The 13,240-nt window shown below is 52.8% G+C and overlaps 2 protein-coding genes across 2 annotated transcripts in view; both read right to left on the bottom strand.

Moving 5' to 3' along the window:
- Positions 1-8,313, bottom strand: part of CPLX3 (complexin 3) — a 38,374-nt gene extending 30,061 nt beyond the window's left edge. Inside the window, exon 1 of the mRNA XM_090028835.1 lies at positions 8,224-8,313. Coding sequence (XP_089884961.1) covers positions 8,224-8,277 — 54 coding nt within the window. The 5' untranslated portion in view covers positions 8,278-8,313. The remainder of the gene's footprint in view (positions 1-8,223) is intronic.
- A 3,637-nt stretch (positions 8,314-11,950) lies between these two features.
- Positions 11,951-13,240, bottom strand: part of CSK (C-terminal Src kinase) — a 53,641-nt gene continuing 52,351 nt past the window's right edge. Inside the window, exon 13 of the mRNA XM_090029119.1 lies at positions 11,951-13,123. Coding sequence (XP_089885245.1) covers positions 12,941-13,123 — 183 coding nt within the window. The 3' untranslated portion in view covers positions 11,951-12,940. The remainder of the gene's footprint in view (positions 13,124-13,240) is intronic.

The raw sequence follows: 13,240 nt of genomic DNA on the forward strand, positions 1-13,240 counted from the left end.
CCCTCAGGTCCCCTCGGGCTCTGCGGCCCCTCCACTGGGCACCTCAGAGACGGCCGCCCAGACGGAGCCCATGGTCCCGGGCTCCACGCAGACAGAGCCCCTGGCTCTTGGCTGCGGGGGCTGCCTGTCCCTTTTTCAGGCTCTGGGGCCCAGGAGCATGGCCCCCTCCCCTTGCGGGGTCTGCTCCCTACTGGGGTCTCTTGCGCGCCGGCTGGAGGAGCTCCAGGCCACAGTCCAGAGACTGCGTGCCATCAGGGACTGCGAGCAGGAGATAGACTCCTACTGCCAGGCCCTTCTCCCCTGGGAGCCGCAGGGGAGAGCTCCGTCTCCCTCCGCGACTAAGGAGGACTCTGGGACCTCCCGCTCTGCCCAGTCAGGGGCATGGACCAAGGTGGTCAAGGGCCCCAAGGCCCGCCGCACCAAGGCCCCTGCCCCGCCGGAGCATAGCAACAGGTTCGCACCTCTTGCAGCCCCAGCAGAGCCCACGCAGTTGCCAGCTCCCACAGGCAACCCAGGCTCGACCGCAGCTACTGCCCCCGCTCTCCCCAAGACAAAGCGAAAGGTGTTTGTTGTGGGAGACTCCATCCTGCGGGGCACTGAGGGGGCAATCTGCCGCCCCGACCCCTTAGCCCGGGAAGTCTGCTGCTTCCCGGGGGTCCGCATCCGAGACATTGCAGAGAGGATCCTGCACCTCCTCCGGCCCACAGACCACTATCCTATGCTCCTTATTCATGTGGGCACCAATGACATGGCTCGGAGCACCCCCAGCCAGATCATGAGGCGCTACAGGGAGTTGGGAGCGGGGCTTAGGGGTCTGGGAGCTCAGGTGGTGTTTTCGTCGATCCTCCCCGTCTCGGGTATGGGCTGAGGAGGGAGAGGAGGATCCATGCGGTGAACCAAAGACTGCGGAGCTGGTGTTATCGGGAAGGCTTTGGCTTCCATGACCACAGCCCGCTCTTTGGAGAGAGAGGCAGCGAGCTGCTGGGAAGAGATGGCCTCCACCTCTCTCCCCTGGGGAGGAGGCTCTTCTCAGCCAGGCTGGCTGACCTGCTCCACCGGGCTTTAAACTAAGCCCGCTGGGGGATGGGGGGACTACTGTCCCTGCTGGCCCGCTGAACGGCCCTTGCAAAGCCAGCGGACCAAGGCACTTAAGGGGGCACTTAAGGGAGCTCACCCCTGCCCCAGCCCTGGTACAATCTGTGGGCAAGGCAAGAGCCCCCAAGGGCACACTTGCCTGCCTGTACACTAATGCCAGGAGCCTGGGCAACAAGCAGGACGAGCTCGTCCTCCTGCTCGGTGCAAAGAAATATGATGTCATTGGGATAATGGAGACCTGGTGGGACTCCACCCATGACTGGACCATGGGGATAGAGGCCTATACCCTGTACAGGAGGGATCGTGTTGAAAAAAGGGGTGGGGGTGTAGCTCTCTATGTGAAGGAAAGCTACATGTCCCTGCAAGCTGATGTTGGCAACCGGCATGGACAGCTAGAGACCCTCTGGGTAAAAATTCGTGGGGAATTCGGCACAGGGGACACAACGGTGGGAGTCTACTACAGACCTCCCACTCAAAGTCCCGAGCTTGACCAGGAGTTCGCCCGGGAACTGACTGAGGCCGCTTGCTCCAGGACCTTGGTTGTCATGGGTGACGTCAATTACCCGGACATCTCGTGGGAAGATCACTCAGCTAAATCTGAGCGGGCGCAAAGCTTTCTCTCGTGCGTGGATGACCTCTACCTGACTCAAGAAGTCTATGGGCCAACGAGAGGCAAAGCGCTGCTCGACCTGGTACTGGCTACAGGGGACGACCTAATCGGTGACCTAGCGATTGATGGGAAGTTGGGTGACAGCGAGCACGAGCTGATCACCTTCACCATCCGCCGTAAAGCTGGCAAGTCAGTCAGCAACACAGAAGTCCTTGACTTCAGAAAAGCCGACTTTGACAAGCTCAAGAGGCTAGTCGGTCAGGCCCTCAGGGACCATGACCCCAGGGAGATGGGAGTTCAAGAAGAGTGGTTGCTTCTCAAGGAAGCGATCCTCAGTGCACAAGCTAAATCTATTCCAACACGGAGGAAAGGCAGCAAGAAGGCACAGCAGCCCCCCTGGCTCTCCAGGGACCTAGCGGACCTACTGTGGCTAAAAAGGAAAGCCTATGGAGGATGGGATTCACCTCCAAGGAGGATTACTCCGCGCTGGTCCGGTCCTGCAGGGAGCAAACCAGGAAAGCCAAGGCTGCAACTGAACTCCAACTAGCTTCAGGCATCAAGGACAACAAAAAGTCCTTTTTCAGATATGTGGGGAGCCGGAGGAAAAGCAAGGGCAATGTTGGACCCCTGCTGAACCAGATGGGGCAACTGACAACTGACGCCCAGGAAAAAGCCAACCTATTAAATAGGTACTTTGTGTCAGTCTTTCATCAGTCACACAGGATGCCCATGCCTGCTATGGGACAAGGAGATCCGGGTGAGGGGGATCCCCTACCCTCCATAAATGCTGACCTCGTGAAGGAACATCTTGAGAAGCTGGATACCTTCAAGTCAGCTGGCCCTGACAACCTGCACCCCAGGGTACTCAAGGAGCTGGCGAGCGTCATAGCCCAGCCCCTGGCACGGATCTTTGAAAACTCCTGGCGCTCTGGTGTAGTGCCCGAAGACTGGAAGAAGGCCAATGTGGTGCCAATCTTCAAGAAAGGGAGGAGAGTGGATCCGGCTAACTACAGGCCCATTAGCCTGACTTCTATCCTGGGGAAGATCTTAGAAAAGTTCATTAAGGAGGCCATCCTTGAGGGACTGGCCCAGGCTAACATCCTAAGGGACAGCCAGCACGGGTCTGTTGCGGGTAGGTCTTGTTTGACCAATCTCATTTCCTTCTATGACCAGGTGACCTATCACCTGGACAAGGGAGAAGAGATTGATGTCATATATCTTGACTTCAAAAAAGCTTTTGATCTGGTATCCCATGATCACCTCTTGGCCAAACTGGCCGGTTGTGGCTTTGGCTCCACCACGATCCGCTGGCTGGGAAATTGGCTTCACGGTCAGACCCAGAGGGTTGTGATTGATGGCAGTCACTCATCGTGGTGCCCTGTGACCAGTGGGGTCCCTCAAGGCTCTGTCCTGGGACCCATCCTGTTCAACATCTTCATTAATGATGTGGACATTGGAGTCAGGAGTGGACTGGCCAAGTTCGCCGATGACACCAAACTTTGGGGCAAAGCATCCACGCCAGAAGATAGGCGGGTGATCCAGGCTGACCTGGACAAGCTCAGCAAATGGGCAGACGAGAACCTCATGGTGTTTAACACCGAAAAATGCAAGGTTCTCCACCTTGGGAGGAAAAACCTGCAGTATCCTTATAGGCTCGGCAGTGCTACGCTGGCTAGTACTACGGAAGAAAGAGACTTGGGGGTCATCATTGACCACAAGATGAACATGAGCCTCCAATGAGATGCTGCGGCTAGTAAAGCGACCAAAATGCTGGTGTGCATTCATGGATGCTTCTCGAGCAAATCCCGGGACGTCATTCTCCCCTTGTACTCGGCCTTAGTGAGGCCGCAGCTGGAGTACTGCGTCCAGTTTTGGGCTCCACAATTCAAAAAGGATGTGGAGAAGCTTGAGAGAGTCCAGAGGAGAGCCACGCGCATGATCAGAGGTCAGGAAAACAGATCTTACGATGACAGGCTGAGAGCCATGGGACTCTTTAGCCTGGAAAAGCGCAGGCTCAGGGGTGATCTGATGGCCACCTACAAGTTTATCAGGGGTGACCACCAGGATCTGGGGGAACATCTGTTCACCAGAGCGCCCCAAGGGATGACGAGGTCGAACGGTCACAAACTCCTGCAAGACCGTTTCAGGCTGGACATAAGGAAGAATTTCTTTACTGTCCGAGCCCCCAAGGTCTGGAACAGCCTGCCAGTGGAGGTGGTTCAAGCACCTACATTGAACACCTTCAAGAGTAAATTGGATGCTTATCTTGCTGGGATCCTATGACCCCAGCTGACTTCCTGCCCTTTGGGCAGGGGGCTGGACTTGATCTCCCGAGGTCCCTTCCAGCCCTAATGTCTATGAAATCTATGAAATTTGCTTCATCAGATATGAGCTTTGCTGGTCTCTAACTGACCTGGGTGTTGTGCTGCATTTGTTACACAAAACACTGCACTGACCTATTGCTAGGGGGGGAGCTGTCACTTTGCTGCCTCACACACAGCCTTCAAGGAGTGTTTCACTAAGACCCCAGCTGCCTAGCTCAGCCAGCTCAAAACCAAGCTCAGCCAGGTCTGACTAAGTCAAACCATGGGGCAAAGGATAATAAATGAGGCTGGGGCCAGGTGCTGAGTGCATTCTTGTAGCAAGACCTCTCTTGATTAGGAACAGGCATGCTGGATTGTATTTTCCTGAACAAGTTTAACAAAGGGACTAGATTTGCTGGCCCTGGTACCAAGACAAGTTCTGGTAGATTGGAACTGTGTCTGTGGATGTGTGCATGTGGGTGCATCTGTATGAATGTGTAGATGTGGGTGTGTGTCTGTGTGCTGCCTCTGTGCATTGATGTTGCCTGAGCTAACTCAAAAGTGGACAGGCCCACTCCTGCCCCCCTGCCCAGAAGCCAGCAACCACTAATGCTACCAGACATCCAAGCTTGTGCTGCCTTGTCCATTTTGTTCACATTCTGGCCCCTTTGGCAGCTATCTGCTCTTGTTCTAATAATACGACTTAGTGCATCACATCTTCCGAGGGTTGCGCAGACACCAACTGAGTAACCTTCCTGGGGCTCTTGGAATGGGGGAGCTAGGGCTGCATCCCTCCCCACCCCGGATGAAAAGGAGAAACCAAGGCAATAGGAAGGGAGGAGATTTGCCAAAACTCCTGGGTGTGTCGCAGGGACAAGGCTAGACCTCAGGACCTCATAACCCCATGCACAGTCTCCTTCAACTGTCATCCTGACTGGTGCTGCAGCTAGCATAGGGCAGGCTGGGGAGCACAGGATCATGTATGTGCTGCCTGCCTTGTGGGAATGCAAATGACTCAGTTCTCAGCCCTACCTGCTCAGCTGTGTTTGAACTGCCACCTAGGGACCCTCCTTTGGGCAGGATCTGCTGCACTTCCTAAGCACAGAGCCCGTTCCAAGAAGAGGCAGGGGCAGGGGCACACCACACACTGCTCCAAAGCCAGTGGTGGCATCCAGGGAACTGGAGCAAGGAGCCTCATGCAGAGATTGTGATGGGAACTCCTGATAACAATGGCGGTGAAAGGCAGAAAGGAGCCCCATGCCTGCATCTCCCCACAGTGCATGGAGCATGGCTGTGATGTTCCAGAAGGTCTGGCCCGTTGTAGCCAGAGTCTGGATATGCGCTGCTTGACTGGGTGGGGTGGAAGTGGAGCACTGTGCATATACATCAGTGTGCACACACCCTGCTGTGAGTGGCGGGGCTTGTGAGTGCATGGGGCTTTGCACTGGTGCAAGTGGGAGCAGGATACTTCTACCCCAGTGTAGAAGCAGCACCCCCCCGGGCTCTCCTCCCTTGCCCTGCAAGGAGCAGGCAGTGAGCCAGGGTGGCTGCAGAACCCCTAGAGCGGGGGGGAGGGGCAAAATGCAGCCCGGGGGCTGGATGTGGCCCGCCAGGCCGTACTATCCAGCCCATGGGGCCCCTAAAAAATTTAGAAAATTAATATTAATCTGCCCTGGGCTGCCTGTCATGAGGCCCTTAATAGCTTGCCGAAACTCAGCAACTGGTCCTCTGCCCAAAATAATTGCCCACCCCTGCCACAGAGCCAGGTTCTACTTGTAGCTCTGCTGCTGGCCTGCAGGGTGACCCTGGCTATGTCCTTGCCCCTCTCTGTGCCTCAGTTTCCCCATCTGTAAAAGGGGCTGCTGCTAACAAGCCCCCTTTTTAATGAGTCTTAAGACCCATGGATGAAATGTATTAAAAGACGTAGGGGTTAACATAAGAACTGCCATTTACTGGGTCAGACTCTAGGTCCGTCTTGCGCAGTCTCCTGTGTCACACAGAGGCAGAGTGTGGATGCTGAAAAGGAGAGTGAACTGGGTATGACCAGGGTTTTTCCCACTGCTCCTCTCTCACTTGCAGCCTCCAGCATTTAAGGTCTAGGAAGATCTGATTCAGAGGCTGTGCCCCTGACTCCCATGATCAATAGCTAAAATACACCTTTACTCCAAAAATGTGTCCCAGCCGTTTTTAAATCTGGCTAAACTATCAGAGTCCAAAGCATCTGGTGGCAATGACTTCCACACTTCAATTACAGGTTGTGTGAAAAAGAACTTCTTTTGTCAGTTTTAAACTTATTACCTACTCACTTCTTTTTGTGAACCCTAGTTCAACCTGCATGAGAAATAAACAACAAATCCCTATTTACTTGCTCTTTAGTATTTTGTAAACCCTTACTGTGTCCCTCATCAAGGGTTGCTTTTCTAAACTGAATAGGCCTAGCTTCTTTAGTTTCTCCTCATATGGAAGCTCTTCATACCATTAATCATCCTGGCTGCCCTTCTCTGGACCTTTTCTAGCCTTTTTGAGGTGTGGGAACCAGAACTGAACATGGTATTCACACTGTGGGTGCACCATGGACTTATAAAGGGACATGATGATACTTTCTATTTTATTTATGATTCCCATCTTAATAATCCTCCCCACACACACACCACAGCTGGCACAGTGGGACTGGAGAGGGGGACAACATTAGGATGGGGAAGGGAGTATATGGCCAAAACCAAGTGCTGGGTCACTGTGCTATTAGGGCAAGGGGATCCTGGGGTCTCATGAGAAGCAGCTGATTTTCCAAGCATAGAGCTGCAGAGCCACCCAGTGGCTACACATACACACACACACCCCACCCCTAACACACACAAGCATCCAACACAGCCCAACACCCCCCCCACACACACCCACCCACCTCTGACACAGCTCTACACGCCCCCCACACACCATCCTGCCACCACAATCACACACACACACACCACTCCCAAGGAGACCTTGTACTTCCTTCTCCGCCCTCAGGCAGTTAGAGGTGGGCTCAGCTACCAAGGAAGAGCTCTGAATCCAAGCCCTGCAGGTGCATCACAGCACTGCAAGGTGTCCCAAACTACTGACCCCAGCTCTCAGCATCCAGAGACAACCACCTGCCCAATGCTCCAGTCACTAAGCATGTTACAGAAACGACAAGGCCTCCCACCACAACTGGTTGCAGGTAAAAGCAAAGGAGACAAGACCATCACTTCTTCTCAGCAGCCAACCCCTATTTTCTGGGGACTGCTCTTTCTCTTGTAGGCAGTCGCAACGTCCTCCTTCACTGCTATAGCTCTCGAGATGCACTTCCCTTTCTCTCAAGCTGCTGGAAGTGACTGCTCTCTTGAGCCACTCAAAAGCTGCAGGGCACATGACCTTTACCACATTAGTGACAGCAGTGCAGCCATCCTCAGCAGAGTGGGAAGAAGGTGTGCCGGCATACAAGCTGTATGGTAGCACCACCCACTCTGGGGGCTGAGATGTGATTTTCCAGCAAAGCTAGGCCCATGAGTGGCAGGATTGACAGGAGGGTGCAAGTGTCAGTGAGGCCCTGCTTATGCCAATCCCGGACAAGCTGATCAGGATGGTCTGGCTGCTCACGTTCCCCCTTCTCCCGAGATAATATGCTCCTTTGGGCAACTGCCACTTTCCAGGTGTCTTTGTTCAGTGCCTGACACTATGGAGGGGAGGGGTGATCCCTGGCTGGGCTCCCTTGGGCATGGGTGTCAAACATGTGGCCAGATGCAACTTGCTTGGGCTACTGGAAGCTGAGGGCATGGCCAGGTGCAGCGGCCTACTGGAGAAATCAGAGGTCCCCAGGCCCTGGTGGACATGGTCATTGACCCATCATGGCTTACTCTACCACTGCTAGTCCCACCACAGCTGCTGCCAGCCCTGCCACTGTCTGCACTGATCCTGACACCCCCATGCCATGCCATGCCCCGGGCCAGATCCAGCCTACAAGCCCCATGGTCCAGATCATGGGAGGCATTTGACATTCCTGGGGGTTATCACAATACAGGTCGTAGACTAGCTAGACGAGCATTGAAATCTACTGAATGTGAGAGGTGGGAGTGACCATGGATCTGCAAGGAGGAGGACTCAAAAGGTGTGGTTTTGCCACCAGTCACTGCCACGTTACAGCCAAAGGTCTCCTGGGACACACAGGCCGGAACCACTCGCAGCAATGATCACGCTTACCTCACACTCCTGAGACTTGTGTCCATCCACTCTGCGTCTTGAAGGAAGATGCATGCCAGTTTGGAGACAACCTTCTCTGAACGTGGGCTGACGGCAAGTGGGGCACCATCTTCAAACAGGGCAGAGCAGACAATTGTCCGCGAGGGGGAGCCAACAGTACAGCTCAAGCAGACCGTGTCTTCTCCGTGTTAAGTCAAACCACTCTGCCTTCCAAAATGTCACTTAATTTATACTACAAGGGCCAGAAATCCAATCGGGGTTTCAGCTGGCCCAACTCCAAGGTGGAGGCTTCTTAGAGTTAACCCTTTAAGAGAATTGCTAGGCTTGGCTTCCCACCCCCCACTAAGAAGAGGAGAAAAATGAAAAGATCTCAGAAACTTACTGGGTGGGGAAGAACACATCTTTCCAGCACCCAGTGATGTTAGCTAGGTGGCAGGGAAATTACAGGTCCACCCATCTACTGGCACAGGACAACAGGCACTAGCCATTCACAGGCCACTCCTCAAGAAATGGAGACGCTGCAGTGCAAGGCTGGATTGACAAGATGTAACACTGATGGGAGAGTTGAACAAAATGGGCTTGCACTAACTCTACCTGTGCTGCCCAGCATTGCTGGAGCCATGCAGGTCTGCTGTGAGGACCTTCAAACACCCACTTCAATCCTGGGGTGAGTCACCCAACAGCTACGGGACATAATCTAGGCACAAGGACATAAAGCAGCAAAACGGCCTTGATTCTGTTTACCTGATGTCAGTAACAAGCTGCTTTCGGTGCCATTACCAAAGCACCAGCTGATCCCTCTCTCAATGGCAGAGTCAGCTCAGAGAGATGCATCCAAATGTCCTGTCACTGACCTGGAAACAAGAAGTTAATTGCAGAGTAGCAGCAAGGTTTAGGGATGGGCTTTGGGGCCCAGACCTGGCACCCCAGAGACCAGGGTTATCATCCCAGCTCTGCTACTGTCCTGCTGTGTGGTCATGGGCCTTGCACACAGCAGCTGTTCTTATTAGACAGCCACAGCCAGCCTCCACCTAGCAGGCAGGGCCCCAGTTACTAGTACTTAAACACAGGCTCCCCCAGTCTTACTATAAAATGCACCACAGGCAAAGCTCAGTGTCTGTTTTCTGGTCTGCAATACGAAAAGTGCCTTCTTAGTAACACATGCTGAGCTCTAGAGGGGCAGGGAGGTACGTACTACCATATTTCTCCATATACTACATGGTCCCAAATAAGACACTCCTGGGTTTGGCTAGGCAGAATGAAGCGGGGGTGGGGGAGGGGAGAATTTCCCTCTTTAACCAAACTGTTCTGAACCTGTTTCCTAGTTTAAGACACACCCCCCCAATTTTTGATCGCTAGTTTCGGGGAAAATGGTGTGCAATATGTGAATAAATCAAGTCAGACTCCTTCCTGCCTCCATGGTACTGGGACATTGCTGAATGGAGATGGTAGAAGTGGTACCCATATGAGAGAAAGCCCAGAAGCCTGTCGCTGACTTGTGGCAGGAAAGTACCAACCAAGCAGGCACAAAAGGCCACCCTTATTCTTCCCCACATCTCAGATTTGCTTTGAACCTACCCTTCATAGCCAAAACAGACTCATAGAAAATAAGGGTTGGAAGGGACCTCAGGATGTCATCTACTCCAACTGCCTGCTCAAAGCAGGGCCATTCCCAACCAGCACAGCCAAGGCTTTGTTGATCCGGGCCTTAAAAGCCTCCAAAAATGGAGATGCCACCACCTCCCTAGGTATCCTGTTCCAGTGCTTCACCACCCCCCTGGTGAGGTTTTACCTAACATCCACCCTAAGCTTCCCTTGCAGCAACTTTAGGCCATTGTTCCTCATTCGGTCATCTGCCACCACTGAGAACAGTCTAGATCTAGCACAGCCCATGCCACTAGAGACCAACCTCACACCAGGGTGATACACAATGGCAGGAATTGAGAAACCTCTTAAACAATCAACTAGGAGGAAGATCTGTACTTGGTTGCAAAGATCAAGCTCCAGGTGTTAAGGTGGTTTAACAGGATGACAACATGACCCACCTATAAGATGGAGAAAACCAGTGTATATGAACAGTGCAGCAGTCACAGAGGTGGAGAGATAGTCTAAGTCTTGTGATAACTGGCTGCAGCCTACTGCTGTGGCTCTTTGCAGTGCACAAACCAAGCTTGGTTGATTTTTTTCCCCATGTCTCTAGCAGATGGTGTGTCATACCCCAGCATTGCTCATTGCCATGCTGCCTGCCTGCCACAAGTCACCCGGAAGTATCTGGCTGTGTCTCTTCACTTACCCGTGATGACTCGTGTGGGCCCCAAGCCAGACAGATCTAAAGTTTTACCCATCTTGGTCTTCTTAGGAAAAGGTCCTAAGTGTGTGAAGTAACTATTGCTAGCTGCTACCTTTGTCACCAAGAGCCAGTTCATGGTGAGGCCTGATCAAGGCTGCCATCTCCTACATCAGTGACAGGGCAGCATTTTTGACTAGTGTGCCACAAGTGAAGTTCCAGCCCCTCCCCAAGTCCTGCTCTAATCACCCCCCCCCCAAGATGCTTATCTGGTACAGTTTGACCCTGGGGTGCTGGAATGGAGGCAGGGAAACTTCAGCCACTGGCTGCGTGGAGCAACACGGGGGCAGGTGGCTACTGGGAGAGGTGTCCCCAAGAATCAGGTTTACTCTTCCCTAGACACAGAACCAGGGGGAGCAGGGGAGGGGAAGGGGAAGGAAGGAGAGACTGTGTACAAGCAGAGGGGAACTACATGCTATTCAAATGCTATACTCTTCCCCTTCCCCTCCCAGTTTTATATGACAAGCAAGGATCCAAAGCCCTGAATTTGGTGCTGGCTCCACTTGGTTCTTGAAGGTGATATGAACTGGAAGTGGCAAGCTCAGCCCCCTCCATCTATTGTTTCCACAAGGGCTCTATTGTGAATCATCTAGAAGAGAACAAAGTGACCAGGACCAGCCAACATGGACTCACAAAGAGCAAGTCCTGCCTGACCAACCTGATTTCCTTCTATGACAAGGCAACAGGCTCTCATGGATGAGGGAAGAGCAATGGATGTGATATCCCTTGACTTTAGCAAGGCTTTTGACACCATCTCTCACAACAATTTAATTAACAAGCTAAAGAAATACAGAATAGATAAAAGCACTGTAAGGTAGATACATAATTGGTTGAATCATCATGATCAACAAGTAGTCATCAATGGCTTGATGTCTAATGGGGCTCCCCAGGGGTCTGTCCTGCATCAAGTATTGTTTAATATCTTCATTAATGTTTTGAATGATGGGATCAAGTGCACACGTAACTAATTTGCAGAAGACACTAAGATGGGTGCAGCTGCAGGCACTAGAGGGCAGGGCTAGTTCCAGAATGACTTGAATAGACTTGAAAAATGGTCCACAAGCAACTAGATGAAATTCAACAGGGACAAGTGCAAAGTTCTGCACTTGGGGCAGAATAATTTCATGCACAAATACAGAGTGGAGAATGACTGGCTCAGCTGCAGTACTGCAGATAAGGACCTGGCAGTCAAAGTAGACAGTAAGATGGATACAAGTCAGTGTTCTCTTGCTGGCAAGACACTCATTTCATTGCCAGACACAGGCCACAGCCCATCATGACTCACCTTTGATTTCTCTTTGGGATGCACCCTCTTCCCTCAGCTCCTAAGAGCCACCCCTTCCTCTCCCCAGAGAAAGACACCTGGGGAGGCGTGGCGAGTCCGTGTCCATATGGAATGGTTTTTTATTACAGTTTAATCTCACAGTTGGCAGCATTACATGAGAATAAAGCACTGGACAGGACTGGAAAAGGCCTCTGGAGACGGCATGCAAACACTGCAACAAGTTGAAGCAAAACAATCCAACAACTGTCCTTGGTTTCTTCGGTCTGGTCTCACCCATCTGGTTGGCGGGTCTGGGAGCCTGCTCTCTGCTTTCCTTTTGGGCAGCTGTTGGGTTGCTTATTGGGGTTGTTTCTTTGTTTAATTACATTAAAAAATAAGATCCATACTTCAGTAAAACCCAGCACGTGGCTGGTTCCTTGTTTCCATGTAAAATAATAATATTTAAAAAAAAAAGACTGAACCAGAAGTTGGGGTTTCTGTTTTGTATTATTTTGTTTTGAGCAATAGCAGGAATCCCCCCTCGTAGATGCGGGACAAGGCCCGGTATCTCAATGCCCCCTCCCCGTGCTGTGTTGAAGCTGTATTGCCTGTTCCCACCCCCACCCTCCACTGTTGTGATCCTGTGAGAGAGAAGCAGAGACACGACCCCAGGGAGAAATTGAGGAGCAAAACAGAGATCCAGTTGGGGGGAAGGAAAGGGAGATTGTGTGTGTATGTGTGTTTAGGGGGCACCACATGCTCCTAAAACATGATGCTTGCCCCCCCTCCCAGGCTGATCCCTGCAGGGCAAGAAGAGCTGGTGGGAACAACTTCGCTCAAGTCACTCTCACTCATGCATCTCCGGACAACTCAGCCGAAAGGATCCGGGAAGGGGTGGCCAGGGTGGGCAAAGGGGATGGGGCGCGTTTACACAAGTCCAATGGGTTCCTCTAGGACAGTCCTGTGGGCCAAGCCTCAGAGCAGGTCCGACTCCTGATCCAGTGGCTCACATGAGTCCTTGTGCCCTCCCTCTGACCAGTGTGCGTGAAGAGGGGTAGGGCCCGCTGGGGAAAGGGGCAGGGCAGGGGAAGAGCCCTGCCCCTGCCTCACAGGTAGAGCTCGTTGGCTTTGATGTGCTCTAGCTGTTCCCGTAGTTGGTGGAAGGAAGGTCGATGGTTGGGGTCCAGTTCCCAGCACTTCTTCATCACCTCGTAGACAATTGGGGGGCAGCCATCAGGCGGGTCCATCTTATAGCCCTTCTCCACGCGGGGAACGACGTCCTTCAGAGGCTACAGGGGGAGAATGAGGCTGAGGAAACTGCTCTCTTGCTGCTGCCCTGGTGAGGGTGCAGACAGACCTTGGGGACACCCCCATTGGGTCAGCCCCTTCCCAGGGTACACAAGAAT

This window comes from Crocodylus siamensis, chromosome 15 (assembly GCF_052110815.1).
Source record: "Crocodylus siamensis isolate JL-2025a chromosome 15, ASM5211081v1, whole genome shotgun sequence".
Taxonomy (NCBI): Eukaryota; Metazoa; Chordata; order Crocodylia; family Crocodylidae; genus Crocodylus; species Crocodylus siamensis.